This window comes from Urocampus carinirostris, chromosome 19 (genome assembly GCF_059441175.1).
Source record: "Urocampus carinirostris isolate Australia breed hairy pipefish chromosome 19, RoL_Ucar_1.0, whole genome shotgun sequence".
In the NCBI taxonomy this organism is placed as follows: Eukaryota; Metazoa; Chordata; class Actinopteri; order Syngnathiformes; family Syngnathidae; genus Urocampus; species Urocampus carinirostris.
The window spans coordinates 9978868-10005711 of record NC_142367.1 but is presented as its reverse complement, the minus strand read 5'-3'; the positions used below and the strand labels follow the sequence as shown (position 1 = coordinate 10005711).

Below are 26844 nucleotides of genomic sequence, written 5' to 3'. Positions count from 1 at the left end.
TGTATAGAATTAAGTATTTCATTTGGATCCAGTTGTCCAGACAACGGCTTGGGGGCATTTGCTTTTAGCCTAGTCTTGCATTTTGTTGCTGTCGTGTTTTTGGGGGTATACAATAGAGGAAAAAGAGGAAGGGGGGTGAACCACACCATATATTTTAAGACAAATTTCAGCAAAACCACCAAACCCACTCCCCAGACAAAAGCTAATTTTTTAGCGCTTTTTATTTCGCTATGTGACATTTAAAGTTTAGGAGAAAAAACTTATGAATTAATATCAATATACCCATCTAGGCTACCAGCTCGGTAATAAAACATTGGTACTCATTGCCTCCCTGCCTGGCGCTCGGCATTAAGGGTTAGAATTGGGGGGTTTGGTCACCTAATGACTAAAATGGCTGCGCCCTGTTTAGCTGCATCGGCTCGCTACAGTTTAACTGTATGGGTCAGGTGTATCGACATTTCGTTCTGTGTGAATGGTTACAAAGAATGACAATAAAAGTAAATTATTTTCTTTTTTTTTTCCTCTTAATGCCAGAGTCTGTGTCCCATATCAACAAATATACCACTTGAAATGTTTCCCACCTACAGTGAAGATTTTTGAGACTCATTTTGACTGTCACTTTTGTCGTAAATGGTTTCAGAACAAGGCGCGAGTAGAGTTCATTTGTAAAAATGTCACAAAATATTGCAAATGAGAAGGAAACGAATGTATTCAGGGCAGTGCGCTATTTGTGCAGAGATCCGCTCACCCAATAATATTGCTGGTATTTTCGTGCGTTTACAGTTTCTTCTGTGGGTTAACAGTGAAACATGCATTGTTTGCACTTCCATATACAGGATTCCATGGGGACATACACACTCATTCAGACCTAGGGACAATTTTAACCAGCCAATTAACCTGACATGCATATTTTTGGAATTTGAGAGGAAACCGGAGTGTCCGGGGGAAACCCACGCAAGCACCGGGAGAACATGAAAACTCCACACAGGAAGGTTCAATCTCATGACCTCAGAACTCTGCCGCACACGCGTTAACCACTGCCCCGCCGTGCTGCACTGCTTTGCATGTAAAGTATCAAAATTGAAATAATGAAGACAAAATGGTCGTGCTCCCAATTTTTATCCAAGCCAGAAGTACTAGAAAAGAGCCATATCTGACTTGCAAGCCATACAGTCCTGGCCCCTGATCTCAATTAAAGCTTTAACGTCAAGCAATTCAGAAACAGGAATTAAGCTACTTGTTTTTGAAGTAACCTCATAAATTAAAGCTCCAGTGTATATTATTTGACGACCAAATGGCAGTGCATTGTCTAATGAAAATGAAAACCAGAACCACAGAGCACAGTGTAGCAGCAAGATACCAGACAAACATAACGATAGAGTGGATGCATTTGATTGGGTGTGCTGATCTCTGCACACACAGCAAGCTGCCTTCTCTCTCGCACATTTCCACTGTGCCGAAGATAAATACTGTAAACCCACGGAAACTTTTCGTTTGCAGTATTTTGTGACATTTTGCAAAAGAACTGCTTGCACCTTGTTCTGAAACTATTAATTACAACAAAATGAAGGTCAATATAAGCTTTGATATTAAGTAACAGCGGGAAAGAGACAAGTTTAATGTGGTATATTTGTTGATACGGGACACAGGGTCTGGGATTATTTCTTTTTAATAATTATTATTAAATCATCTAAAAAAACAGTTCAGAAAATGAATAGATGATCTAACGTGACTCGGTGAAATAAAATTAATGAAATTAAAATTAATTTCTTGGTAAACTACACATTAGTAACAGTCCTGTTAATTGCTCCCAAATATAGGAAAATAAATACAAGGCACAATCAAAATAATGGGCAATGTCAAGAGCTCTTCCTACAGGAAAAACCTACAAACTACAGATTGACCAAAGCTAATTTTTCATTGTCAGGTAGAAGACGTTCACAGGAAATTTGCTGGCCTCAAAGAAGCCGAAGCTCGGGGGTGGGTGGAGGAACGCGAGCTGCTGCCGCCTCCACGCCCGAAGAGAACGGTCAAGGTGACCCACATTCTTGCTTCAAGTTTCGTGGGCCCAGTATAAATGAATCTTTTTTTTTTTTCTCTCTCTCTCTTGCTCCAGAAAGCCCCATTGGCGCCCGCCAAGCCAACAGCTACCAAGGACGGGCCCAAGTCTGGCCTGGCCGCCTTGAAAGCGGCAATGAGAGCCCAGAAAAAGGCTGCCAAGGCGGCAGCTGATGTGGCCGGCCCATCCCCTGGGGGCAAAGTGGTCTTCCATGGGACCTTCTTCAAGATGGAGAGTCCGGCCAAGACGCCAGGTAATGTCATAGATCAAGGTGGTTTAGTGCTATTGAGTACAGTGGTACCACTTGTATGAGCCCCTTTATAAACAAGAATTTTGCTACATGAGTTTTTTGGAACCCACTCCATTTTAAAAGCAATGCTGCGTCTCTGTTGCAGGTTGTTTAAGACGGTCCAGTCGCCTGAGCGCCGCAGCGCCTCTACTGGCCTCCCCCCTCACTAATGATCCAACAACCCCAAGGAGAACCACCCGTAGCTCCTTGGCGTTGGAACAGAGCGCCTGCAGGCCCCTTCCGTCCACTTGCACGCCCCTCAGCTGTGTTAGAGGACGGACCCCCGCACGCTCACAGGAGCCGATGCCATGTGGTATCCCTTTGCCCCACCTTGGGGACAATGACGACAAATCGGAAGCCCAGACTCAGCCGGAAGAAGGTATGGTTATCAACCTGAACATTTAGTCCCAATGATGCCCACAGGCGTCAAAGATCCCATTTGAATTCGGTGTCATTTCCTGTTTTAGACGTACAAGGTTCGTACAGGTGCTTGAAATCCTCAAATGCTTCAATTTTAATGTTGTTTTCAAGGTTTGAAAATTGCTTGAATCTTGGGTGAAATACTTGAAATGGTTGCCACGTGTCTTGCAGCCTGACTTGATGGCCCGATCCCGACTGAGTCCGAAAACCCCCCAGAATTTTCCCATTTTTGTGAGCAATGGTGATTTTGTCACCCTCAAACAACCCTTCCCAAAAAACACTTCCAAATTCAGAACAGCTCCTATAAACTTTTACATTCATTGGCTTGCACCCACTTTAAGTACAGTGTTTATGGGATCAATTGTGATTACAACAATTAGTCATTATTATTACCATCATTATTTATGATATAAAGCATTTGTTTAGGACTGGAGAAATTGGGAAAAACTCTTTGAAGATCCTTAAAGTGCTTGAATGTGGCCATGAAAAAGAGTATGAACCCTGTATGTCCATTTTCAATAGAAGTAAGCCAATTTTCCATCTTTATAGTTTTGCTCACTGCCGACGATGTGCCTTCATTGTCAAGTCCACAGCAAACACAGGTTTGTACTTTTTCAAAGTGACACTTTGTTGTTTTCTTCAAAAATAAACACTTGTCTGTTCCTTAGGCGGAGAACGCCGAGGCATCCTTGTTTCTATTCACTCCAAACCCCAAGGACAGAATCCGCCAGTCTGTATGTCCCACTGACCTTATGTATTTTACTCCACCTCTGTAATGATGTTTTTTGGCCGCAAAGTAAACAAGATTGGCATTTTTATTTGTTTGTAAATGTCAGTATGAAAAGGACTCTTGTGTCTTCGATGATCACATTTGGCAGTAATATTGGAACATGAGCGTCTCCTGGCGTGGTCACAATATTTGAAGCTGGTCTACAGCAGGGAAGAAGATATGTTTAAAGAAGTGATGGAGCTTGTGACTCCAAGCGTCCAGTTCGCGGTCCTGGGCCAGAGTTTGTTGCCACTGGCGTGCCAACGCTAGGAAAGACAAAAGAATGACCATCAAAATCATGTTTGCTAGTTTCTGTTACTGTTTATTTTGTTTTTATTTTAACCATTTGGTGTGTCTGTATTAGGTGTTTCGGGTTGTTGGGTGAGGATAAAGGAAGACTATTTTATTCTATTCCCTTATTGTACATTGATTTTTTTTATACAGCACTTTGAGTGACAGTTGCCTCAAAAGAGCTTAACAAATAAATGTGATTTTAAAAGCTAGTTATTTAGCTAACCTTAACACTATCTAGACAGCGTGCTCAATGGTTAGCTTTGTAGCCAACTATTGAGATGGCAGAAGCAGGGGTTTACCACGTGGGTGCCCCCTAGGGACAGCTGATGTTTCTGTGGACCTGTTCTGAAAATAGCTCTCAGTGGCTGTGTCATTGTGATTTTCTAGTCAAATATTTTTGCGTTTGGTGCAGTTCTTAACGCTTCTAATAATGACCCTGTTAATAACATAATAACAACATGGTAATAACCTAATTTTTTTTTACAAATGCATATCAAACTGGGTGCCTTTGCGCGAACTAGAAACAAAACGTAAATTAAAATAGTCGCATTAATTGGGTTGTAGTTCATGCACTTCATGATTATCAATGTGTTTGAGTGAAGCATTTATCATTTGTGTCTGGACTGTTTCCAGATCAATGGAGTCCGCTTATCCTGCACACGATTAACGCTTTTCTCAAGTTTCCTGATGCTTTTTCTGGTAGATGCGCTCCTCTAGACTAGCCCAGGATATATATTTTTTTATATACTTTGATTATAATGGGGGCGGCAGTGGCTCAGGAGGTAGAGCGCTCGTCTTCGGATCAAGAGATCGCAGTTTGAATCCCGGCTCCTCCGTGTTACATGTCGAAGTGTCCTTGGGTAAGATACTGAACCCCTAATACACTCAATAAGCAGGTTAGCGCCTTACATGGCTGCACGGCCGCTATTGGGAAATGTGAAGCGCAATGTAAAGCACTTGGGAAGTCTTGACTTGAAAAGCGCTATATAAATGCAGATCATTTCATAATAAAATCCTCAATTGAACTGCTGTTAGCCTTGGTTTTATTTGACATAATGAACCAGATGTTTTGAATCGGACACGCAGAGGAAGAATAGAGCTCCCGTGAACACTAGCCAGACGGGCAGCAATGTGTGACGATACTAATACAACAGCCATGCCTTCCAACACTGCCGCTTAACATGTTGGCGTTGACTTGACTTATCGCCCTGATAAACGCCTACCGCCTTAAAAAAAACAAAACACTTTCATATTTAAACAATAAGTCATGACTCGACTAGTATTTCAGTCCGTGGTTACTTAATTTGGAAGAGAGCCCAAGTCTTTTTCGGTGACTAAAACGCTCCAATGATCACATTCGATTACCACTTAAGATTTAAGATAAGGGGATGGTGTAATAGTCTGTACAGTTCTTTGAGACTTCTTGTGATTAAGGGCTAGACAAATAAACTTGACTTATTTGTAGAAGTTTACCACTTCTAGTTTCAAACAAGCACATGTTGTTTTTTAATATTCTATACCTGTCAACCTCCACGGCTCCACGCCCTTACAAACTGTCGTATTTTCCTTTACAAAATACAAAATAATCTTACACCATATTTTCTTTAAACGTGTATATTTATGTAGTTTAACATGTTATATTGTACATGTGTTTCGTTATATGTAATATTAACACTGTTGTGAGATACTGAGTTGCTCGACATAAGGTTTATTATTAAAAAAAAAGTTCAAAAATTAAGTAGCTTGGACATTTACTGTAGAAAGAAAAATACATGCAAATATAATTAAGTAGAATAATACATTTTCTTATTACAATTATTCATTTTCTGCATTATATTATTGTTGGTAATATACTGATTAAAGGGATAACCACAAACCTGTCTTTTTTCATTTTCTCCTTTTATACTTCCTTTTTTTTCTTAACTTCTTTATACAACATAATAATTCATTATATAATGCATGAAAGCAAGTGAGCCGTTTGAGAGCCGGCTCTCTTTAATGAGTTGAGCCGAAAAAGCCGGTTCTTTAAAAAGAGACAGACTTCCTTTCACTACACAACTTGAACTCGTTTGACTTGATTAATATGCCGTTTCGTGATAGTCAGTGTATACCAGATGGTACCCATAATTGACAAATTTGCGTTTTTCCGTACAGATTTTCTTGTACGTCGTACACGTCTTAAAATGCATAATAAACGTACTTTGTACGGCAAAAACGTACAGGTTGACAGGTATGATATTCTGGAGATTGATTGTGTTGCTAGAAGGCTTAAAAGTAAGGGGTCACCAACCTTTTTGAAGCTGAGAGCTACTTCTTTGTTTCTAATTGGGGAGAAGGGCTACCAGTTGTGCATTTCTAAAATGATCTTACCGGTGCTTGTTCCTAGGTTGTAACAAAGGTTTAAATAGGCTCAGTCAACTACTAAAAATGTCGGTTAGAAATCAAATTTCCTAGAAAATCACAATGACCCATGATATATTTTGAGACCCAAGCCGCAGGCTACTCAGGTGGTCTTACGGGCGAATGGCCTGCGGACACCACGTTGAAGACCCCTGCTCTAAGACTAATCATATAACCAACCTAGTTGCTAATATAACCCAATAACTTTGTAATGAATTATCCAGAAGGCTCATAAAGCTAGCTATCTAGCGAGCCTTGTAGCTAACTACCAAGAATTTTCAACAGCTATCAATACAGTTGATGCACTACATTCCAAGTATGTACAAACCTGAAGAAGATCGAGATGGTCCTATCTTGGGGTAGGGACCTGTCATCTGTCAAATCAATTTAATGTTGAAAGCTCAATTCAACAAAAGCAGATATTCCCCTTTTTTTCTTCCTAACATTTCCAAAGGACTGACCTGCTGACACTTGATCTCCCCACAGCCAAGAAGGACCTCAAAGAATTCCAAGAAAGTGATCTGCCTCACAAATCGGAAACATTAGCAAAAATTCACACAATTGTTTCCCAAGTTAAATCGGACCTCAAGTTCCATGCAGGCGGTTCTGTTGCTGGGATCCAGCGTCTCAGCCGTGATGATGTCCATCACCCTCATGATGGTCAAATCGCTGTCATAAAGTTTGAGTTCCTAAAAGTGAGGGCGGATTAATTTAAAAAGTTGCAGGGAAGCCCGAAAACTGAGAGGGTTACCTCGTACATCCATAAAATGTGGCGGTTTGTCATGGTGCGGTCATCCCTGGGGGGCGCGTTGGCCCAAGAGAAGGCTTGGTACACCTTCCAGGATTTTTCCAGGAAGTCCACAGCCACAATAGTGCGCTCTGGGGGCTTGAACAGGAAGCCTGGGTACCAAATAGAGGTAACGAACATAATGGCAAGTTTCTTCATTAAATACACTTGTTATAACATTAAAATAAATGGTACATCGTTGGAGCAAGTTTCTTCGTTAAATACAAGTTTTATGAAATTATATATAAATACTACACTTTTAAATGTCGTTTTCTACATTTGTTACACCGGGTTCCCACGGATCCTTGAAAAGTCTTAAAAGGCATTGAATTCATTATTCTAAAATGAAGGCCTTAATTGGCATTAAAATGTCTTAAATACAATTTTTAATAGTCTTAAAAATGTGAACACATATTTATTAATATTTATTTGGACAAAAACCATTTAGTAACATTTATCTACTGTCTTTTTAATAATTCATCGATTTATTTTTGTGGCAACATGGCATGAACAAAGTAAGGGAACCATTAAAATGGTGATTTGGTTTCAGTCGGGCCTTTCAGAGCAGATGCATGTCTTGGGTCTACCCGCAAAACACATAGCAACTTTGGACAGAGACGTTTACTTTTTTACTTTGCATGGCTTACTTCGCTATCGGTGTGTGTGTGTGTGTGTGTGTTAATGGGTAAAGTGTGAACTACACGACTGTGGCTGGTTTCATCAATAAGGATGATGAGGCCAACTACAGGAGTGAAGTGAGCCGCCTGGCCTTGTGGTGTGACTACAACAATCTCTCCCTGAATGTGGAGAAGACAAAGGAGATTGTCGTGGACTTCAGGAGAACACACGTTAATCACACACCCCTGACCATCAACGGTGCTGTGGTCGAGAGGGTGAACAGCACTAAGTTCCTGGGTGTCCATGTCACTGAGGACCTCTCCTGGACCTCAAATTCCACATCACTGGCCAAGAAAGCCAATTAGCGCCTCTACTTCCGACGGAAACTAGAAAAGCTAGAGCCCTGACCCATTTCTTGCGCACCTTCTACAGAGGCACCATTGAGAGCATCCGACCTTCAGCATCACTGTACGAAACGCAGCCTGCTCGAGGTCCTGTAAGAAGACCCTCCAGTGCTTGGTGAGAGCTGCGGAGAAGATCATCCGTGCCTTTTTCCCATCCCTTAAGGACCTCTACACCTGTCGGCTCACCAGCAAAGGTCTTTCCATTGCGAGAGAATACCGCCCATCCAGCCCGCAGCTTCTTTAGCCTGCTGCCATCAGGCAGGAGACTGCGGAGCCCGCTGGCCAGGACCAGCAGACTGCGGGACAACTTCGTCCACCAGGCTGTCAGGATGCTGAGCTCACTCCCTGCACTGCCATCCTTCCTCACAGCCACTCTCTCCCCATTGCCCGCTCAAACGAGAGCCTGACTCTCCCTTTTTTTTCATTTTTCTTTTTTTATTTTTTTCAACAAATGGAGACACACCCACTGCCTCCAGGAAACTACATCACTTTAACAATTAAACACTTTAGGAACAAAATAAGCTAATGTTCATTGCACAATCATGTACATTTGCTTTACAACTTTTTGCACAACTCAGAAGTTTTTGTTCACCAGGTACCACTATGCACTTTATGACTTATGTGTGCACTGTCTATCTATCGTACTGTCAACATGATCCGATTTTTCTCTCTTTTTTCCTCTTCTTTCCTTTATCGTATTCGTTTGTTTCTTTTTTCTCAAAAAATGGAATAAAGAGTGTGTCCTAGTGGTTTTGTGTTTTTTTTTTATTTAGGCCCAAGAGAAACACAATTTCAGTTCTCTGTTTTTGCTGCAGAATTAACAATAAAGCTGACTTTGACTTGATTTAAGGAGGTCTTCAGTGACTCGAACAGCGCTATGTAAATGCATCCATTTACCATTTACTTCAGATCATGGAAGTGTCAATTAAATGGGAAGTGGGTTGTCTGACAAGCGTTTTATGCCATGGCTAAAAGCTGTGCCAGGTAATGTGTACAGGGCACGATGTATTGTGTGCAGAAAAACTGTTTTTTGGTTTTGTTTGTTTAAATTGTGATTTTTTTTTGTTGACTTGGTCTTAAATTTCATTTCAAAAGCCGACTTTAACTTGCTTTAAGCTGCAGGAACCCTGTAAAAAAATTTTTTAAATTTTGTCAGTTATATTATTGAAATTTAGTACAGTATGGACCCCTTTCGAGCCCGTGTCATTAGCAGGTCAGCTCGGGAAACGGGCGCTCTGTTTACCCAACTAGCAGAAGTAGCAGTAAGAGTTTGAATAGAGTGAGAGAAGATTTGTAATTTGAGATGCATTTCTAGAGTCGCAATTGATAAAAACATGTACAGCGGTTTTGTGTACGGTTGCACAAATTGCAATTGTTGGGGATACAACTTTTTTGGGGCCATCCGCAGAGGAGACCAGCCTTTCAAAAGCGCCAGGACACTGGCTTAAGATTGACTGGACCGAGGACAATGTTAGCAATGTCCGAGTTTTCAGTGCCCATTTCATACCTGTCACGTGTTCGAGGCAATCTGGCTTGAAGTTACTTAAATGCTTTAATTCAGGGGTCACCAAACTACGGCCTGAGGGACAAATGATTTTCATCGAGATGACGCAAGATGACTCACAGTTTTTTATATGTCCGTCGGATGTCGCCAAAGCATGCAACACAACACTTCTGATGTAGCCTCATTGCATGTTTTTCAATGCAAATGATTTAGTCTTAGAGTCTTTAAAAAGGGATATATTATTCTTCTATTACTTTAAAAGTTTTTTTGTAAACTAATATAAGAATTGTGTTTATTTTTTTGTGTGTTTCAAGTTTAATTTTATGAAATGGTTTCTTTATAAACAAGTAGACAAAACAAAAAAACAAAAAACTTGTGCAGGTAAATGCAACAGGAAAAAAACTTGATTGGCTTATGTTATCAGTTTTCGTGTATTGCTCCAGTATTGGATATAAGACTTATATACAAATATAAATACATCAATCAGCTTTTTTTCTGGCCCCTATGCAAAATATTTCAAACCGATGCAGCCTGTGACCCCTTCCCTTCGTGTCAGTAGGATAGTTGAAATACTGTGTTTGCTACCAATGCCTCCTATTGATTATAACTTTGCTACGACTAGTGAGCTAGTAGGTTTTTATAACAATAATCACATTATTTATATCAGTAACATATACTTTATATTATTTACAGTATATTTAATAATAGATTATTGCTATTATGATTGTTTCTGATTGTGGTTATCATTATTATTGATCGCACCAACACTAACAATGTATTTAACCTTCCTGTTGTCTTTGATTTAAAATGACCCTCATTTGTGTAGTTAAAAAAACAATACAATTCCCCCAAATATCTTTTATTAAATGTGGGGTAGGTAGATTAAGGTGTCCTCAAAAGGTTTAGAATTGAATATGTCTCTAGTAAGTATCAGTTAAAAATGCCCAATGTAGTTTAAAGAGCCTTTATATTTTTTCCCCACCGCGGTTATCTGCTTTTATCTTACTTTTATCATCTGTGTTGCGGCCACGAAGCGCAAGCGCCATTACACTAAAGACAATGAGGCGGAGGGGTTGGTGATATCACGCGCATACTCGTACTTTTTTTTAATTCCAGGGTGAAAATGGTGAAAGTAAGAAAAGGGCGGGAGGAAATTCCAACCTATACCCCCAAAAAGATGAAAAAGGAGTTTATTCGAGCTGATCTAAGAATTTGACATGCTTGCACTTATGACAAAAGGAGCAGCAATGATGATTTTAGCCAGAAGATGGATTCAGCAAGTGGAATATTTTGAAGTTACATACACTTGTCGTGTCCAGCATGGTCGCCGTGGCGACTGGGTGACCCCGCCCCCTGGGCACCGGCTGTTGTAAATCAGCTAATTTGCGTGTGTGCTACTTAAGGGTGGGTTGTGGGTATTGCGGGTGCTGGTTAATTGCGTTTTCTGTTCTGCATTATTCTGTTCTGTCTGTCTTGAGGAAATCTGTGTTTGCACGTTTTGAGTTAAAACCTGTTTTGTGAGTATTCCCTGGTCTTAGTTCCTGTTTGCCTGTAAGCCTGTTTTTGTTTGGTTTTGTCCCTGAGAGTTGGACGACTTTTATTTTGCTAAATAAAAGTACTAATTGTTAACGCAAATGAGTTCTCCCTTCCTGCCTCCTGCCTCCGTTCTGGTCTGGTCCCCTGACAACACTACCTTTAATAGAAGACATGGTTTCTTTTGACTAAATTTGGGTTGATTATTTTTGGCTCAGTATATTGTTATGCCTTTTCCTAAATTGGTCCCAACAGTTAAAAAAATAAATGTTGTTTTTATTCTTCAATGTAAGCTGTATAAAAAAGGGAAAAATATGGTTCTTAAAATGAGGACAACCAAGGGTCAAGGTGAGTGCAAGCCAAAGAAAATCCATTTTTATAAAGTTTAACTTATGCATGAACTAAGTTATTGTAAATATGAACCAGTGATCTGAGATAACCTGTTTAATTTGCTGGCATAAAAACAGAGTTTATTTGTTACATCCCTGATTCGGGGTGGCCTGTATATGAAGTGAAAAGTCACACCAGAGAGAGAGAGATAGAGAGAGAGCGAGAGAGGGCGAGAGACAGCGAGAGAGAAATACAGGGTTGCTTTGGGAGGGGCGCCTGGCATCGGCGACATCAAGTGGACTTATTCAAAACTGCATCTCGTTTTTCTCTTGCGCTTCTCTCAGTGTTCTCTAAAACCCTTGGCAGGCCTGATCTGGGCCGCGGGCCGCATTCTTGACACCCCTGTTTTAACCCATTTATCCACACTGGGGTCGTGGTGGGAAAATACTACTAAATAGAATTTGTTTTGCTAACCTTTTACATCCTTTGCATGAGGAAATATATCATCTACCAACAGTTTGGAGAAACATGTCGCTAGAAGATGGTTTGATGACCTGCAAATAGAGTGGACTTCAGAGACATTATGTTGGATAGATTCTTTTTTTTTTCTTACTCCATGACTTCCTGATAGATGTAGTAGGCAATAATCACAAGGCATCTGAGGAACCGACTGAGTGTGATGGGGGTGAAGGGGGAGTGAACCTCTGCTGGCTCTGGATTATCTGAAAATGTAAAAGAAATGGCGCTGTTTCGATGACTATAATTCAACTGAAACATTTTAAAGTGACAGTGTGTAATAATACACCACTGGAGGCCACTGTAAATTAGAATGAAGCAAAAGTGCGTGCAGAAGACACTACGGAAGACTGAAGAATACCACTTTTTTTGTCATGGTTGCCATGGTGCCCAATTGGTCCCTGCCGTGTGGCGCCAGGTTCTGTCACGGTTGCCACGGCAACCAATTAGCCCTGCCCCCTGACACCAGCTGAAACGTGTTGATAGATTGCTGCCAGACTACTTGAACGCGGTCTTGCGAGTTGCCTGGTGTCAGAGCGTCTGCGAAACTCCTGCTAGACTCTGTGTGATATGCCGAGTCCTGTGAATTTGCCTGTGTTTTGATCCTGTTTTATTTTCGGCCCGATCTTTTTGATTTTTGCCCACTCCTTAGTTCTGATTTCAATCCACTTCTGCGATCATCGATCCCTGGATTTAGTGTGCGCGCATTCCTCCTTTCCCAAATAAATTGTAAGTAACGTTACGCAATTGGGTTCTCATTCCTGTTTCCTGTCCTGGCTCTTGACACTTTTTCCTCTTTCTTTTCTTTCCTTTTTTCTTACACTTTTATAAATCCGATTTTTCTCTCTTTTTTCCTCTTCTTTCCTTTATCGTATTCGTTTGTTTCTTTTTTCTCAAAAAGTGGAATAAAGAGTGAGGGAAAACAATATTGTGTTTTGGTCACTTTGAGTCTCTGTAGTTTGTTTTCTTCCTTGTGCTTTTAGCACTCTTTTTGGTTGCACCACACTACACACATACAGTCTAGTAAAATATTACACACTGTACCTTTAAGTAACGTTCATGCGAAAGGTCAAACATGTTGGCCTGGAGAGCGATGGGCACCATTAGGTTGTACTTGCCCAAGATACACAGCAGGAAATAGTGCCCCTACGACCCATGTGGTTAAGGAATCCAACCAACCAACTGTCTTTTTTGATATGGGACACAAGGTCTGGAATTATTATTATTTCATCGATTTTATCAAATCATCAATAACCACACTGTGAAATAAATGGCCCTGAAGATTTAACATTTGTCTGGAGAGCCGGTTTGCAAAGTCACGTTGAGTTTTGTCTTCAAATAAATGGTGTCAAACTATTTCGCTTTCACGGCTCTTTGGGTGAAAAAGCTTCCCGAACCCCTATCCTCCACAATGCTAAGAAAAAAAATCCACATGACCTCGTATGTGAAGGTCCACCTGGGCCAAGGTGGTTCCGCGACGGTGGATGAAACAATCTTTGAGAAGTCGCCACAATTGCATGCGGGACATCAGGAAGGCGCCGCCAGGAATCTGAGCTTGACCCATTCGGCTGTAGAAGCGGTAGATGGACTTCAGCTCCGTTTTGTGCCTCAGGAGGACGAACCTCACCTGTTCAACAGGTAACATCAACCCACTAGCACGGATAAAGTCGGATAAACGGACCTGTTTGTGCTCCACGTCTCGTTTCCTCACGGGTATTTTCTCCAAAAGGGAATCGATGTTTACGGTCATGTCCGGTCCAAGAGAAGATTCATCCATACCTGATGCGGTGAAAACCATAACATGAAAGCTAATTCTACATTCATTCATTAGCTTCAGGGTTATTTTGATTAATAGATAAATGCTGCATACCGTGTAAAACGGGAGCTTGATTAGCCGGCATAGTGGGGCTCACCATCTTGTCGTTAAGGAATTGTCCGTGGAAGACGTAGCCGTCCTTGAGGGTAACTTTCCCCTGAACATAAAATCCAGAGTGGGCTTACCCAGCTTGTTTTTGGGGTGTGCTCAAGCCCCCCCAAATTCAACCTAAGCAACCGCAACTATTGTTGCATTGATAGGCTTATACCAGCTCAGTAGCCTAGATGGTAAGGCGCCCGCTTCGAGACTGGGAGGTCGGTGGTTCGCGCCCCGGTCGAGTCATTCCTAAGACTTAAAAAGTGGTCGGCGGCGCCCTCTGTTGGCTGCGGCTGCATCGGCTCGCTACAACGGGTCAGGTGCAATCGACATTTCGTTCTGTGTACATTGTTACACAGAATGACAATACAAGGAAATTATTATTATTATTAAATATTATTTTAAAAAATAGCACAGTGTAAGCCAGGGGTGGGCAACGATGTGGTTCAAAAATTTGGCCAAGGAGCCCATCTTGGAGAACTTTCCATTTTTAAAATAGATTAGTTTTCATCAAATTGGTTTCAAACACTCACAATTAAAGCAAAAAAAGGTATTAGGTCCCTGTTTTAAGCACTTGATTTGATAGTTATTTTTTTGATATTCATGTCGTATTTTTTTAGTATTTTTGCTGTCTTATTTTTATAGTATTTTAGTAGATTTTTCTACTGTTGGCTTATTTTTTTAGAATGTCTGCAGTAATATTTTTTGTAAAATTTCCATTGTAGAATTTTTGTAGTACTGTATATCGGAAATATGTTTGTAGAAATTGTGTTGCGTTGTAATATGTCTGTCATAATATTTATATAGCCGAATTTTTGTATTATAATATTTCTGTGGTGTTTATTTTTTTGTATTTCTGTAGACATATTTTAAACGTATTTTTACAGTAATAGTTTTGCAATATTTCTATAGTATTTCTGATTTTTTTCTTCTAGTATTTCCATAGTAGTATTTCCTTAGTATCTTTTTTTAGTATTTCTGTCGTAATATTTCTGTACTAGTATTTTTTGTTCCAGTATTACTGTAGTAGTATTCTTGCAGTATTTTTAAAGATGTATTTTCCTTTTTCGGAATGAACGCAGAATAATATGTTAGGTCCTTGTTTTTAGGCACAAAATTTAAGTTTTTGTAGTAATTTTGTAGTGTTTTTGAAGTATTTTTGTTTTAGACACAAAGAGACAATGGGGACAAGGTTGGCACACAAAAACGTTTTTTCTTACATGGGAAGTTCTTTATCCAATATTATATGTATATATAATCTTTGTATATTGATCATTTTTGTTTGGCGGGCCAGATGAAAAAGTCCGATGGGCCGCCGGCCGTAGTTTGCCCACTCCCTGTGTAAACTATGTGTGTGTGGACAGTGTTGAATAATCCTAAATCCCTTTAAATCACAGGTGTCAAACAGGCGGCCAGCGGGCCAGATCAGGCCCAATAAGGGATTGAATCCGGCCCGCGAGACAACACTCAGAGAAGCGCAAGAGAAAAACAAGCTGCAGATTGAAATATGTCAACTTGATGTTGCCAAAGAAAGGTGCCTTGAACAAAGACACTATACTTGTATTTCTTTTTCTTTCTCTCTCTCCTTTTCCACCCCTTTTCTCCCACTCTCTGTCTCTATCACTCTCTGTGTCTCTCTTTTTCTCTTCCTTTGTTGCTCTTTGTCTCTTTCTCTCTCTGTGTCTTTTTAAATTATTTTGCTCTAACTTTCTTTTTTCCTTTTCTCTCTTTTCTCTTTCTCTCTTCCTACCATTCGCGCATTCTTTTCTCTTCTCTCTCCTTCTGTCTTTCTATTTCTCTTTGGATTTTTTTCTTCTGCTCCCTTTCTTTCCCCCTTTCTCACGACTTCTCTTTTTATCTCTTTTGTTTTTCACGCTCTCTCCCTCTCTCTCTTTCTCAGTCAAAAGGTTTGGACATAAAATAGCAAGCTAAATGGAGTACCTAGTAATAAGCCTGCAAGCCTTTGTGAATCAGCCAGATGTCTCAATAACTAGCAAGCTAAATAGCTTTGTAGCTAACTATTAATAGGCCCTACTAGCAAGCAAACTAGAAAGTTCAATAGCTAGAGGTATTTGTAGCTTTGTAACTATCGAGAAGGCTCAAAAGCGAGCTTGACAGCCTTGAAGTGAACTAACTGGATGGCTAAATAGCTAGCTAGTAATCCTTGTAAGTCACTAGCTAGAACGCTCACGAGCTAAGTAACTTGCGAGATGGCTAAAAACCCTTATAGCCAGACAGCCTCGTAGCCATTAGTGGATGGCTCAATAGCTAGCTAGGTAGCCATTCAAGCCAGCCCTGAGGGTCACTAGCTAGAATGCTTAAAGTTGCTGTCCGAAACTCTCTCAGCCGCCACCTCCTGGCTTAATCATGATGCAGCCTCAGTCAGATCATTCATGAGTACGTGCATATCTTAGACGCGCACAAATAAATACCTCGTTTTTCATCTCTTCCGTGTTTGGGTTGATGTTTTGACTGTATTAGAAACAGGCATTTTCTTACTTTTACCATTTCCTCGCTACATTAACAAAAAAACTGCGATGACAAGCATAAAGTCATGCTCCAATCCCCCCTCATTGCCCTTTCCTCCTACCCAATGTATTGCGAGTGCGGAAACAGAGAAAATATTCTACTTTCAACTTTTTAAGGACACTTCAAACGATGCCTGCCACCTTTAATAACTAGCTTCTGGTTTAGAAAGCTAACTAAAAAGCTTTGTAGCTAACAACGGAGACGCTAGCTGGCTATCCAGCCTTGTAGCAGACATTAAAGAAGGCTAGGAAGCTAAGAAACCTTGTAGTTAACTATGGAGAAGGCAGAAAGCTAGCCAACCTTGTAGCTAACTACCCAGATGGCTCAATAGCTAGTGAACTAATCAGCCTTCAGGGTTGGGTAGGGTTACTTTAACTGGATTACTTTCAATTACTTTTTGATTACTCCAATACCAAATATGCTAATAAAAGACAAAAGAAACAAAATATGAATAAAATTACTAAATTTTGTGCAGGCTTGGGGAGTAACGGAATACATGGAACAGCAAAAATGATGTTGTCAAACTGTTTGGATTGATTTTAATTTTGTTTCTGTCGCATTTTATGTTAGTTTTGCCGGAGATCAAGGAGATCAAAGCAAGGAGAGAAAGCTTACCACGGGTTATGAGTCATAATTTTATTCATATTTAGTTTATTTTGTCTTTTACTAGCATATTTGGTATTAGAGTAATCCAAAAGTAATTGAAAGTAATCCAGTTAAAGTAACCCTACCCAACCCTGTCAGCCTTGTACTGTAGCTAATTAGATAGAAGACCCAATAGCTAGCAAGCAAGTGTTGTAGCTCACTACCTAGCAGGCTCAATAGCTACCTAGAATGCCTAATCAACAATCTAGAAAAAGAACAACAGTTCTAAAGAACTTCATCTGGAATTCACCTTGCCGTGTTTTTTATTGTCCTGCCAGCCGCCCTCATAGGTGGCGCCACCAGCGTAGTAAAAGATGCCCGGTCCGTGTCGGTAACCGTGGAAAAAATTCCCCGTGTACTGATTGCTGGGACGGAATTCAGCTCCGGGTTCGGTTCGCTTCATGAGCCACACGTGTGTGCCTTGGCCTTGCTGCCAAAGACGAAAAAAAAAATGTTAGCTGAATAAGTATTAGAAACTGGGATCGTGAGCCATATTGGCAGCACTACCTGGACTCCGTCATGCCAGTTGCCGACGTAAAGCTGTCCCTGGTTGAGCCACCTCATGGTGCCCTCGCCATTTCGCAAGTTATGCTTCCACTCGCCAAAATAAATGTTTCCTGACGGGTAGCTGTGGCAAAGAAATTCCCCGGAGAAGTTAATCATTGTTGTGATCCTTGACTGGGTGCTTTTACTATGAAATTCTTTATTTCCGCTAACAGGTGTCGTACACCTTTTTCATAGCCAAATTCAAGCACTTTTTATTCACTTTCAAATCCAATTTTCCAATTTCTCCAGTACCATTAAAATACAAAATCCGGTGTAAATCATAGAGTTTGTAGATTCACAAATACATCTGCGATTTTTAATCTTGCGTGTGCATTTATCAAAACATATGTTTTTTAGATCTTGAGTTTGTTTTTGAGACATATGTCTTCCCATATAGGTGTTGGGTAAAATTGAAAGTAATATGTAGCTTACATTTTCAGTTGCAGGAAGTTCTTACCATCACTATTTACCACAGGGAAACGCTACATTAGTTTTTTGTAAGGCCCAAAAGAAATAACTGATAGTTATAGGGGCGGCAGTAGCTCGGGAGATAGAGCGCTCGTCTTTGGATCAAGGGATCCCAGTTCGAATCCCGGCTCGTCCGCGTTACATGTCGTTACATGTTCTTGGGTAAGACACTGAACCCCTAATACCCCCAATAAGCAGGTTAGCCTTACATGGCTGCAAGGCCGCTATTGGGAAATGTGGAGCACATTGTAAAGTGCTTTGGGAAGTCATTGACTTGAAAAGCGCTATATAAATGCAGATCATTTAATTTTATTTCATTTCATGATAGGTAATCCTTGTACTACTACACATTTCATAGTGCTCTGTTTAGGTGTAGCATGCACCTGTCCCATAAGGGACGCTGACGCTTCATAGGAAAATCTCATACAAACCAATGCCAGTGCAATGGAAAAGCCAAGTCACCAGAGTTGTTGAGAAACATGGCAACAATTTCAAGTAATTACTGGCACTTCACTCAAAATTCAAGCACTTTTCAATCCTTGAAAATATGACGTTAAAATTCAGCATCTAAGAATTTCAAGCACTCTATGCTACGCCCCCCCACGAAACACCAATGCTGATGTTTTTCCAACAAACTCATATGATTTATTGTTACATTTAAGAGTACGAGTAAGAGTTTTACTCAGTGTATTTGTTTTGATAAAAATTCTATTACGGAAGACCAAAAGCCTCTGGCCTCTGGGAAACAAGCTTTTTCATCTGGCCTGCCAAACAAAAATGTTAGAGACACAATGTAAAAAATGTAAAAGAAAAAAAAATTACTGCCAATAAAACGTGTTGATTTGGTGCCACCCTTCTCCCCAGGGTCCAAGACATTCCAATGGCTGGCTACACTTCTCCTGACCTGCTATTTTATCATATATTTATTTAATTTGCATTAATCAAAATATTTACTCAATTTAAGGGAAAAAACTACTGAGCTAGCTTTATTAATTTTTAAGTATTTAATGCATATTATCAAATAGTACCTTAAAAAAGGGACATTAATTTATTACTTAGTTTTAATTCAGAGCATTTCAAAACCAATTAGATTAAGGAATGAAGAAGGAGAATAACTCGTGTGGTGAGAGAGCTTTCTGAGAGGGTTGATGAAAAAATTCTGAGATGGTTTGGACATATGGCAAGAATGGATCAAGGCCCTTAGACCAAGAGTATGTAGTGCAGAAGTGGTAGTAAATAGAATGAGAGGAATTCCTAAATATAGTTGGGGTGAAGCGTGCGGAGGTCAGTTAATTTAATGTATGCAACAGTGTGTATGGCATAAGTGTAAACAGTAAAGGATAGTTAAAAATGACTTGATATCGCTGAAGCTCGAACTGGCTAACCTGGGCTCCCGGGTGGCCTGCTTTGGCCAGCGAAGGGGCTGATGTGGGATTGAACCATATGACACGGAGGGGGTAAACCAGTGTATGCTGTCAGGACTCTCTGCTAATGAAGGGTTGCATGGCACAGCAACTCCCCCCTTGCTGTGATGTTGACATAATGTTTGGTGTCAGGTTGGGAAGAGCGAAGTGGAATGAATGTTTGGTGAATATGAGTGTGATCTTGACCTTAGCCACCTCCCACTGGGGGGATATGGCTTTGGTATATAGATAGAAAAAGGGACAATAATTCATTACTTTGTTTTAATTCAGAGCATTTCCAAACCAATATGATCAAAAAATGTGTGTATAGGGAAAAAATATATAAAATGTACTTGCACTTGTCAAGTCATGTTCATTTGTGTAGCCCTTGATCACAAGAAGTCTCAAAGGGCTGTACAGACTATTTAATCTTCCTCTTATCTGATACTTACATGAGCGCAAGGAAAAACATAAAAACTCAACATAAAGAAAATGAAGGAATCTTGAAAAAGGGACCCCACATGAGGTAATACCCTTTCCTGGATGACCAGGCTGCAATGGATGTGTAAGGGCATCAACAAACAATAAACCGACATTATCAACATTAAATATAGGTCATTCATAAAATTTAAAACATAAGTAAGTTTTAAGCGTAAATGTAAACAGTTCCACTAAGGTTACCGATGAAATCTTAGAGAGCAGAGCACACCGGGGCTTGAATGTAGAATGCTCTCCAAACTGCGGATATCTTCTTGGCTCTCACTTTTAGACCATCATGCTGATATGCTTTTAGCTGAACTGCTTCCTATAATACCTTCTTTTTCATTCACTTTAGATTTTTGCGTGCTTGGGGAGTTATTGCGATACAATGCTGTATTTTTTGCACTATATCAGCTACGGGTCCCAAGACTTGCAGTGATAATAAAGGGAGGAGCAACAACATGATAACCATGGAACCAAGTTTTCAAGAAGAAGAAAATACAAAGAAGACCTTCGTATTGTTACTCTCCCCTTTTGCCATTTTTTTTAACTCATAGAGGCCTGTGCCTCAAAAACTTTGCCTACGCCACAGCTAGATGATGTGTAAATTTGAAGCAAATTCATTTTAAATAAGGGGCAAATGTGGGGATTATTGTAAATGAATTATGCATTTGTTAAAAAGTTAATCGTTACAGGAACCCTACTGTACAACGGAGTACTGTCCTTGCTGTGATGTTCTTCACCCCACACAGGCATTGTTTAAACCCCTCCACATTAAACTCTGTATCTGAATTCCAGAGGGGGAGCAGATCGGCTGGGTCAGTCTGTTAGGGTCAAGGTTTTAACCTCATATAATCTCCTCTCCCCCTCGGATGGGTCTGGCCTTGATGCGGCGAGGGGGCTTGCGTGTTCCAGTGACCCTGGAGAGCGATACCGTCGGGAGCTTGCTCCTGGTAGGGTCACCCATGGCGGGCCGGTCTCCGGGGTAGGTTCCAGACAAACAAAGACCCCAGCGTGTCGGTACGCTGTGAGGTGGCAGCCCCACCAACCGACTATCCTGCGGAGGGCTAACAACTCACCCAGGAGAAACACACTTTGTTACGAAACTGACCAGAGAAAGAAGCCGGACTGACCAACACGGTAACGGACCCCAGCCTGCCCCCGACCAACGAGTACGGATCGATCTTCGTCATAAGACCCGTGTCGCCACCTGGAATGTCCAGACACTCCTTCGCCCCGGAGCTGCCACCCTGCTGTCCCGAGAGCTCTGTCGCTATAACATCACCATGGCAGGGCTCTGTGAAGTACGATGGCAAGGCAATGGTGAAACAACAGCTGGCAACCATTGCTACATCTGGAGTGGCCCCGAGAGTCGGACCGGCCTTTACGGTGTGGCTCTTGCCATTCCAAAAGCCCTCCGGAGGTCCCTCATCAGCTGGACACCAATAAGTGACAGACTACTGTCTGCTCGATTCCTCCACCATCACGGCAAGATGACAGTGATCGTCGCCTACGCCCCCACCGATGTCGCTGATGAGGATGCGAAGGACGCGTTCTTTGACCAACTCCACCAGGCTGTCAACCAAGCCCCACCACACGACGTCACCATCATCCTCACTGATGCCAACGCCACTCTATCCAGCATTGATCGGTCCCCCGGCTCACCTGTCGGCACCACCTTCGTTGACAGCACAACAAACGACAATGGCAACCGCCTCCTCCTCCTCTGCCACCAAAACAACCTTTGTGTTGCTGACACCTGGTTTCCCCGGAAATGCATCCATCACTGGACGTGGTACAGCCCAGATGGCAGAACCAGGAAGGGATTGGACCACATCCTGATATCACGACGCTGGAAGTCGTTTGTAACCAACTGCCGGGTGTTCAGAGGAGCACAGCTTGGCAACACAGACCATCGTCTGCTGGTGGCCCAGCTCAAGCTAAAGCTCCGAGCCAACCAGCACAAGACTCTGCCTCGCCCCGACTCCTCCCGACTCAGCGACCCCAACATCGCCAGAGACTTCAGTTGCTCCATCCGCCGCTCTCTTGATACCCTGGCTCCTGACAAGCTGACAGACTGGGCGGCCTTCAAGGAAAGTGTCCTCCAGTCTGCTCACAATGTCCTCGGACGCCCGCGATCCTCCCCGAGAAAGCCCTGGATATCAGAGAGGACACTAAACATCATAGACCAGCGGCGTGAGGCCCGACTCCGAGGCGACCTCACAGAGTATCGGAGACTGAATCGCCTGCGCAATGTGGCCATTGCTGAAGATAGGGAGAGGTTTTGGCAGGCAGAAGCCCAACAGCTTGAGTCCGCGGCCAACAACAACAACATGAGCCGCGTATTCAGTCTACTACGCCAAGCCCGTAGCGGCCCACACATAAAGACAGCCCTGGTAAAGGACTCAGACGGCAACCTCATCATGACAGAAGCCAACTGCCTCGAGCGCTGGAAGGAGCACTTTAGCCTCCTCTTGCAGCACAGCACCATCCCGGCTGATCCCACCCTCCTACGGGCTGCGAGCACAGCACCTCCTAACGACACCTGCTGCACAGACCCCGTAACACCCGAGGAAGTGAGAGCTGCTCTGAAGAAGCTGAACACCAAGAAAGCCCCCGGCATCTGTGCCATTACCGGCGAGATGCTCAAGGCCGGCGGTGATGGCATGGTGGAGTGGCTAACCCGCCTATTCAACCAGGTGTGGGAATCGGAGCAGCTGCCCACCGACTGGACCAGAGGAGTCATCTTGCCCTTCTGGAAATGCAAGGGCGACAGGCTTGTCTGTGGAAACCACAGAGGCATAACCTTACTCTCCATCCCGGGCAAGGTCTTTACCAGGATCTTGCTCAGCCGTGCCCTTCCAGCAATCAGAAGCTGCCGCCGTCCCCAGCAGGCTGGCTTTATGCCCAACCGCTCCACAACGGACCACATCTCTGCCGTCCGTTTGCTGATAGAAAAGACCCGTGAATTCCGTAAAGATCGCCATCTATATATCGGATTCATTGATCTGAAGGCCGCCTTTGACACCGTCTGCCACTCTTCACTGTGGAACATCCTCCAAGCTCTCAGAGCACCACCCAAGATCATAGCCCTGTTCAAGCTGCTCTACAGCAACACAGAGAGCTGTGTCCGTATCAACGGCATTGACTCCGACTGGTTTGCTATCTCCAGCGGCGTTCGCCAAGGCTGTGTGGCTGCTCCCGACCTTTTTAATTGCATCATCGACCATCTGATGTTCAGGGTTAGTGAGCGCATCCCCGGAGTGTCTTTCGGCAACTACCACCTGACTGACCTGGAGTATGCTGACGACACCATCATTCTCAGCACTTCCTACAGCCAGCTGAGAGACGCTCTGGGCATTTACAGCGAAGAGGCAGCGCGGCTTGGCCTGCAAGTGAGTTGGACGAAAACCAAGTTCATGTATGTCGGTGATGGACCAGATCCACCTCCCATCCAAATTGGTAGCGACATCGTAGAGCCTGTCAAGAGCTTTGTATATCTGGGGTCCATGGTGACAGACAATGGGGACCTAAAACCAGAGATTCTCCGCAGAAGAGCCCTGGCAGCATCTGCTCTGCAGTCTCTCTGGAAACCACTCTGGCGGCACCAGACCATCGCACGCAAGACGAAGCTCCGCATTTACAACCTCGCCGTACTCCCTATCCTGCTTTATGGCTCAGAAACATGGCCCCTGAACGACACCCTGGCCACAAGAATCGATGGTTTTGATAGCAGGGCTCTCAGAACCATCGAGAACATCAGGTGGCCCCAGCGAGTCTCCAATAAAGAGCTCAGAGCCCGCACGTGCCAGCCCCAAGCATCTTCCTTGGTCGCACAACGCCGCACCCGCTGGTTTGGCCATGTCCTTCGTCTACCACCAGACCATCCGACACGAGCCATTCTCCAGTTTGACCCAAAGGCCGCAGGCTGGAGACGACCACGAGGGAAACCCCGCACTCGATGGCTCGACGTCGTTGCGGGCGACCTCCAACAACACGGAGTTGCCGTAGAGGATGCAGAACAGCTGGCACAAGACCGCCAGCATTGGAAAAACCTGGTTCATCTGGTCGGCTCAACGCACAGGGACGGGACCCCCCGACCTTCGCTGGAGCAATAAGTAAGTAAGTAAGTAAGTAATCTCCTCTTAAATTTAAATGTATATCTCTTGTCACTGATTTTGTGTTTTATTACAAAGTTAGATGGTGGACCAGACACCTATCTCTCAAATTTATGACTAAAAATAATTGTAAGTAAAAGAAGAAGAAATCTTACCGTCGTACTCCCCATCCTTCTCTTTTATTCATCACCCAGTTGCCTTTGTACCAAGAAGTCTCCTCCTGATTGTAATACACTGTTCCCTAATATTAAAAAAAGAACCCAAAAAAAGTGGTTTAAAGTCAGGAATGTCAAACATACGGCCCTTGGGCCTGATCCACCCCATTGGATGAATTTATGCTGTAAATGTCTGAGCATGTATAAAAGTCTCCAGCTCTTTTCTTCAAAAGTTGTGATTTTTTTTCAATAAATACACACCAAATGCAGCTAGAGGACAGCAAAGATGTAAAAGTGTCATGATTACTGATGTGACTCAGCTGTGCCCGTTCATTAGGCGCCAACCACCGCGGGTTCTGATTGGCCCCCTGTCACTATTTGAATGCTGTCCTGTCAATCCCCTGTTGTCGATCCGTCTGTGAATCTCCATGCATACTAGGCTAGCCTTTTTGACCCTGACTCTCGCCTGTCTCGTTTTTGCTCCCGTTTGTCTCCGGCTAAGACCTGTTTGGTTGCTGACCACTTCTGCTCTCCCGTTCTGGCTTACAACTCGTTTCCGACCCCGATCACGTCTTCCTCTCCCAGTCCCGGCTACCGACCAGTTTTCCGCCCCTGACACCGCCATCGCTAGCTACTGAAGATCCACTTCCATGTTCGGATCACAATCCGAGTACGAGAGCGACTTGCTTCCCGCGCCCAGCGAACACCGGATCGTGGGCGCAGCCCTCCCTCTCTCTTTGAATAAAACTTGTGGTAAACGTCATGCAAGTGGGTCCTGTTTCCATTCTGGTCCTGACAAAAAGAGCTAACATCCTCTCTGGTTGAAGGTAAATACTGGTTAAATAAAATAGTGTCCAGTATTCTTTATCATCTTCAGGCCCAGTATGGTACTTTGATGTGATTTCATTACCAGTTCACTGCATAAACTCTCATTATGTATTTCTTTGTTTATTTAAAGCAGTCTGACAATTGGGGCAAGCATATTTTTTTCATAGTTCCCCTTTGAGGTTCGTGGTGATGTTTGTGGTGAGTTGGTTTAGATGTAGAGCTGCTGCATTTACTCAACTGTTAAAATAAACAAATTATTAACACATTCAATGCCAAAAATGAAAAAAAAAATCCTATTGTTTCTGCCTGGAAAATATCCCTTATCATTCGTGATGATCATTTTTAGGGTAGGCTAAAAAATATAAAGCATAGGATTGGAAAAAAAAAGCTTAATATTTGACATTGACATTTTCTTACTGATCCGGCCCACCTGAGAACATACGGACTGCTTTTGGTACATCTTGGATCAGGGGTGAGAAAATGAGTCGTGTATATCTACAGTATATTTGGAAAAGAATGGTATCTTCCTTGCCAACATAACCGAACAAGACTGTATCGGCAGATACTGAAAAAAATCAAATCAAACATTTATTCCACTGGTATTTTCTTGAACTAGATGCAGCCAATAACTAAAAACATTTCCCCACCCCTATCTTAGATTCCCAAAAATCTGCAGATGAAAAAATATTCATATCCTTAACTGCTGCATTTTACCTTCCCATGCCTTTTACTGTGATTCCATTGGCCCTTGTAGGTGGCATTGGAGCTTTTGTGTGTGCCGACACCATGCCGGACGCCATTGAGCACATCCCCTTCGTACGAGCTGCCGTCCGGCCAAACGTACTTGCCTTGGCCCATCGGCATATTGTGCACAAATTCTCCCTATTGACAAGAAAAGAATGACTATATATATATATATATATATATATATATATATATATATATATATACTGTCTTAAAATGTCATCATTGATATTTTTTTGTATTACCTCATATGTCACCTTGTCCGCCCAGTGGAAGATTCCAGTTCCATGCATGACTCCCATAAAAAACATACCCTGAATACAATGACAAAATTAATTTAAATTACAATATTATATGTGTATGCTTTTGTAATTATGCATTGTATATTTAATTAAAAAGAGACTGAAACAAATTATTTATAGACAATGATACATGACTGTCTGGGAAAATGAAACAGGTGGATTTTGCTCATTTGATAAATGTGATATTCATGAAATTATCATGTTTAAACGGGTAACATCTTGTTTTTAGCGATTCACTTGCACTTTAAAACAGCCACCCATCTTCTGCATCACTCATCCTCGCTAGGGTCGCTGGAGCCCAGCCCAGTCAACTTTTGGGCAGTGGACACCCTGAACTGGTTGCCAGCAAGTATTTTAAGAACAAATGAGAAAATTAAGTTACCTTATAAGAATGTCCTCCTTTAAACTTGGCAGCCCCTCTCCCGTGGAAATACCCGTCTCGGGTTTCACCTTCATATCTGTCGAAGAAGCCCTAAATTATTACAAATTTTGAATACTCGAGTTATTATGTACACTATTTCACTTATTTAACCTGTTATAAGTCAAAACAAAGAACGAAGGAAGTTCAAATAAGCCGTCGTCGTGATACTCGTCGTCGTCGTGGTGCGCCTGTTTGGAAGCTGCTAAATTTGTTCCCCCGTGAAGCATCTTGATTATCTGTTGTTTTTGTGATTACTCAAGTTTACAAGTTAAGTGAGTTTTCATTCTGTTAAAATATTTAACAACCCATTAATTTTTGTTCAGAAACGCCAGCAGACACTGCTTTATGGACCGTCTCCAAACAGAAAGTA

At 42.2% G+C, this 26844-nt stretch overlaps 2 protein-coding genes across 2 annotated transcripts in view; one reads left to right on the top strand and one right to left on the bottom strand.

The window, feature by feature from the left end:
• dlgap5 (discs, large (Drosophila) homolog-associated protein 5) overlaps window positions 1-3948 on the top strand; it is an 8733-nt gene extending 4785 nt beyond the window's left edge. The window contains exons 12-16 of the mRNA XM_088323663.1: window positions 1928-2035; window positions 2117-2312; window positions 2455-2727; window positions 3318-3370; window positions 3437-3948. Coding sequence (XP_088179789.1) covers window positions 1928-2035; window positions 2117-2312; window positions 2455-2727; window positions 3318-3370; window positions 3437-3544 — 738 coding nt within the window. The 3' untranslated portion in view covers window positions 3545-3948. The remainder of the gene's footprint in view (window positions 1-1927; window positions 2036-2116; window positions 2313-2454; window positions 2728-3317; window positions 3371-3436) is intronic.
• On the bottom strand, window positions 3566-26844 carry rsph10b (radial spoke head 10 homolog B). The gene is made up of 17 exons (XM_088323664.1): window positions 26586-26844; window positions 26436-26511; window positions 25997-26065; window positions 25722-25889; window positions 24180-24265; window positions 17517-17637; window positions 17260-17439; window positions 13794-13896; window positions 13605-13702; window positions 13361-13550; window positions 12021-12129; window positions 11882-11961; window positions 6983-7131; window positions 6816-6920; window positions 6693-6752; window positions 6560-6605; window positions 3566-3803 (listed from the first exon to the last, which is right to left on the bottom strand). The coding sequence occupies exons 1-17, from the start codon at window positions 26699-26701 to the stop codon at window positions 3679-3681; spliced, it is 1881 nt and encodes a 626-aa protein (XP_088179790.1). The 5' UTR covers window positions 26702-26844; the 3' UTR covers window positions 3566-3678.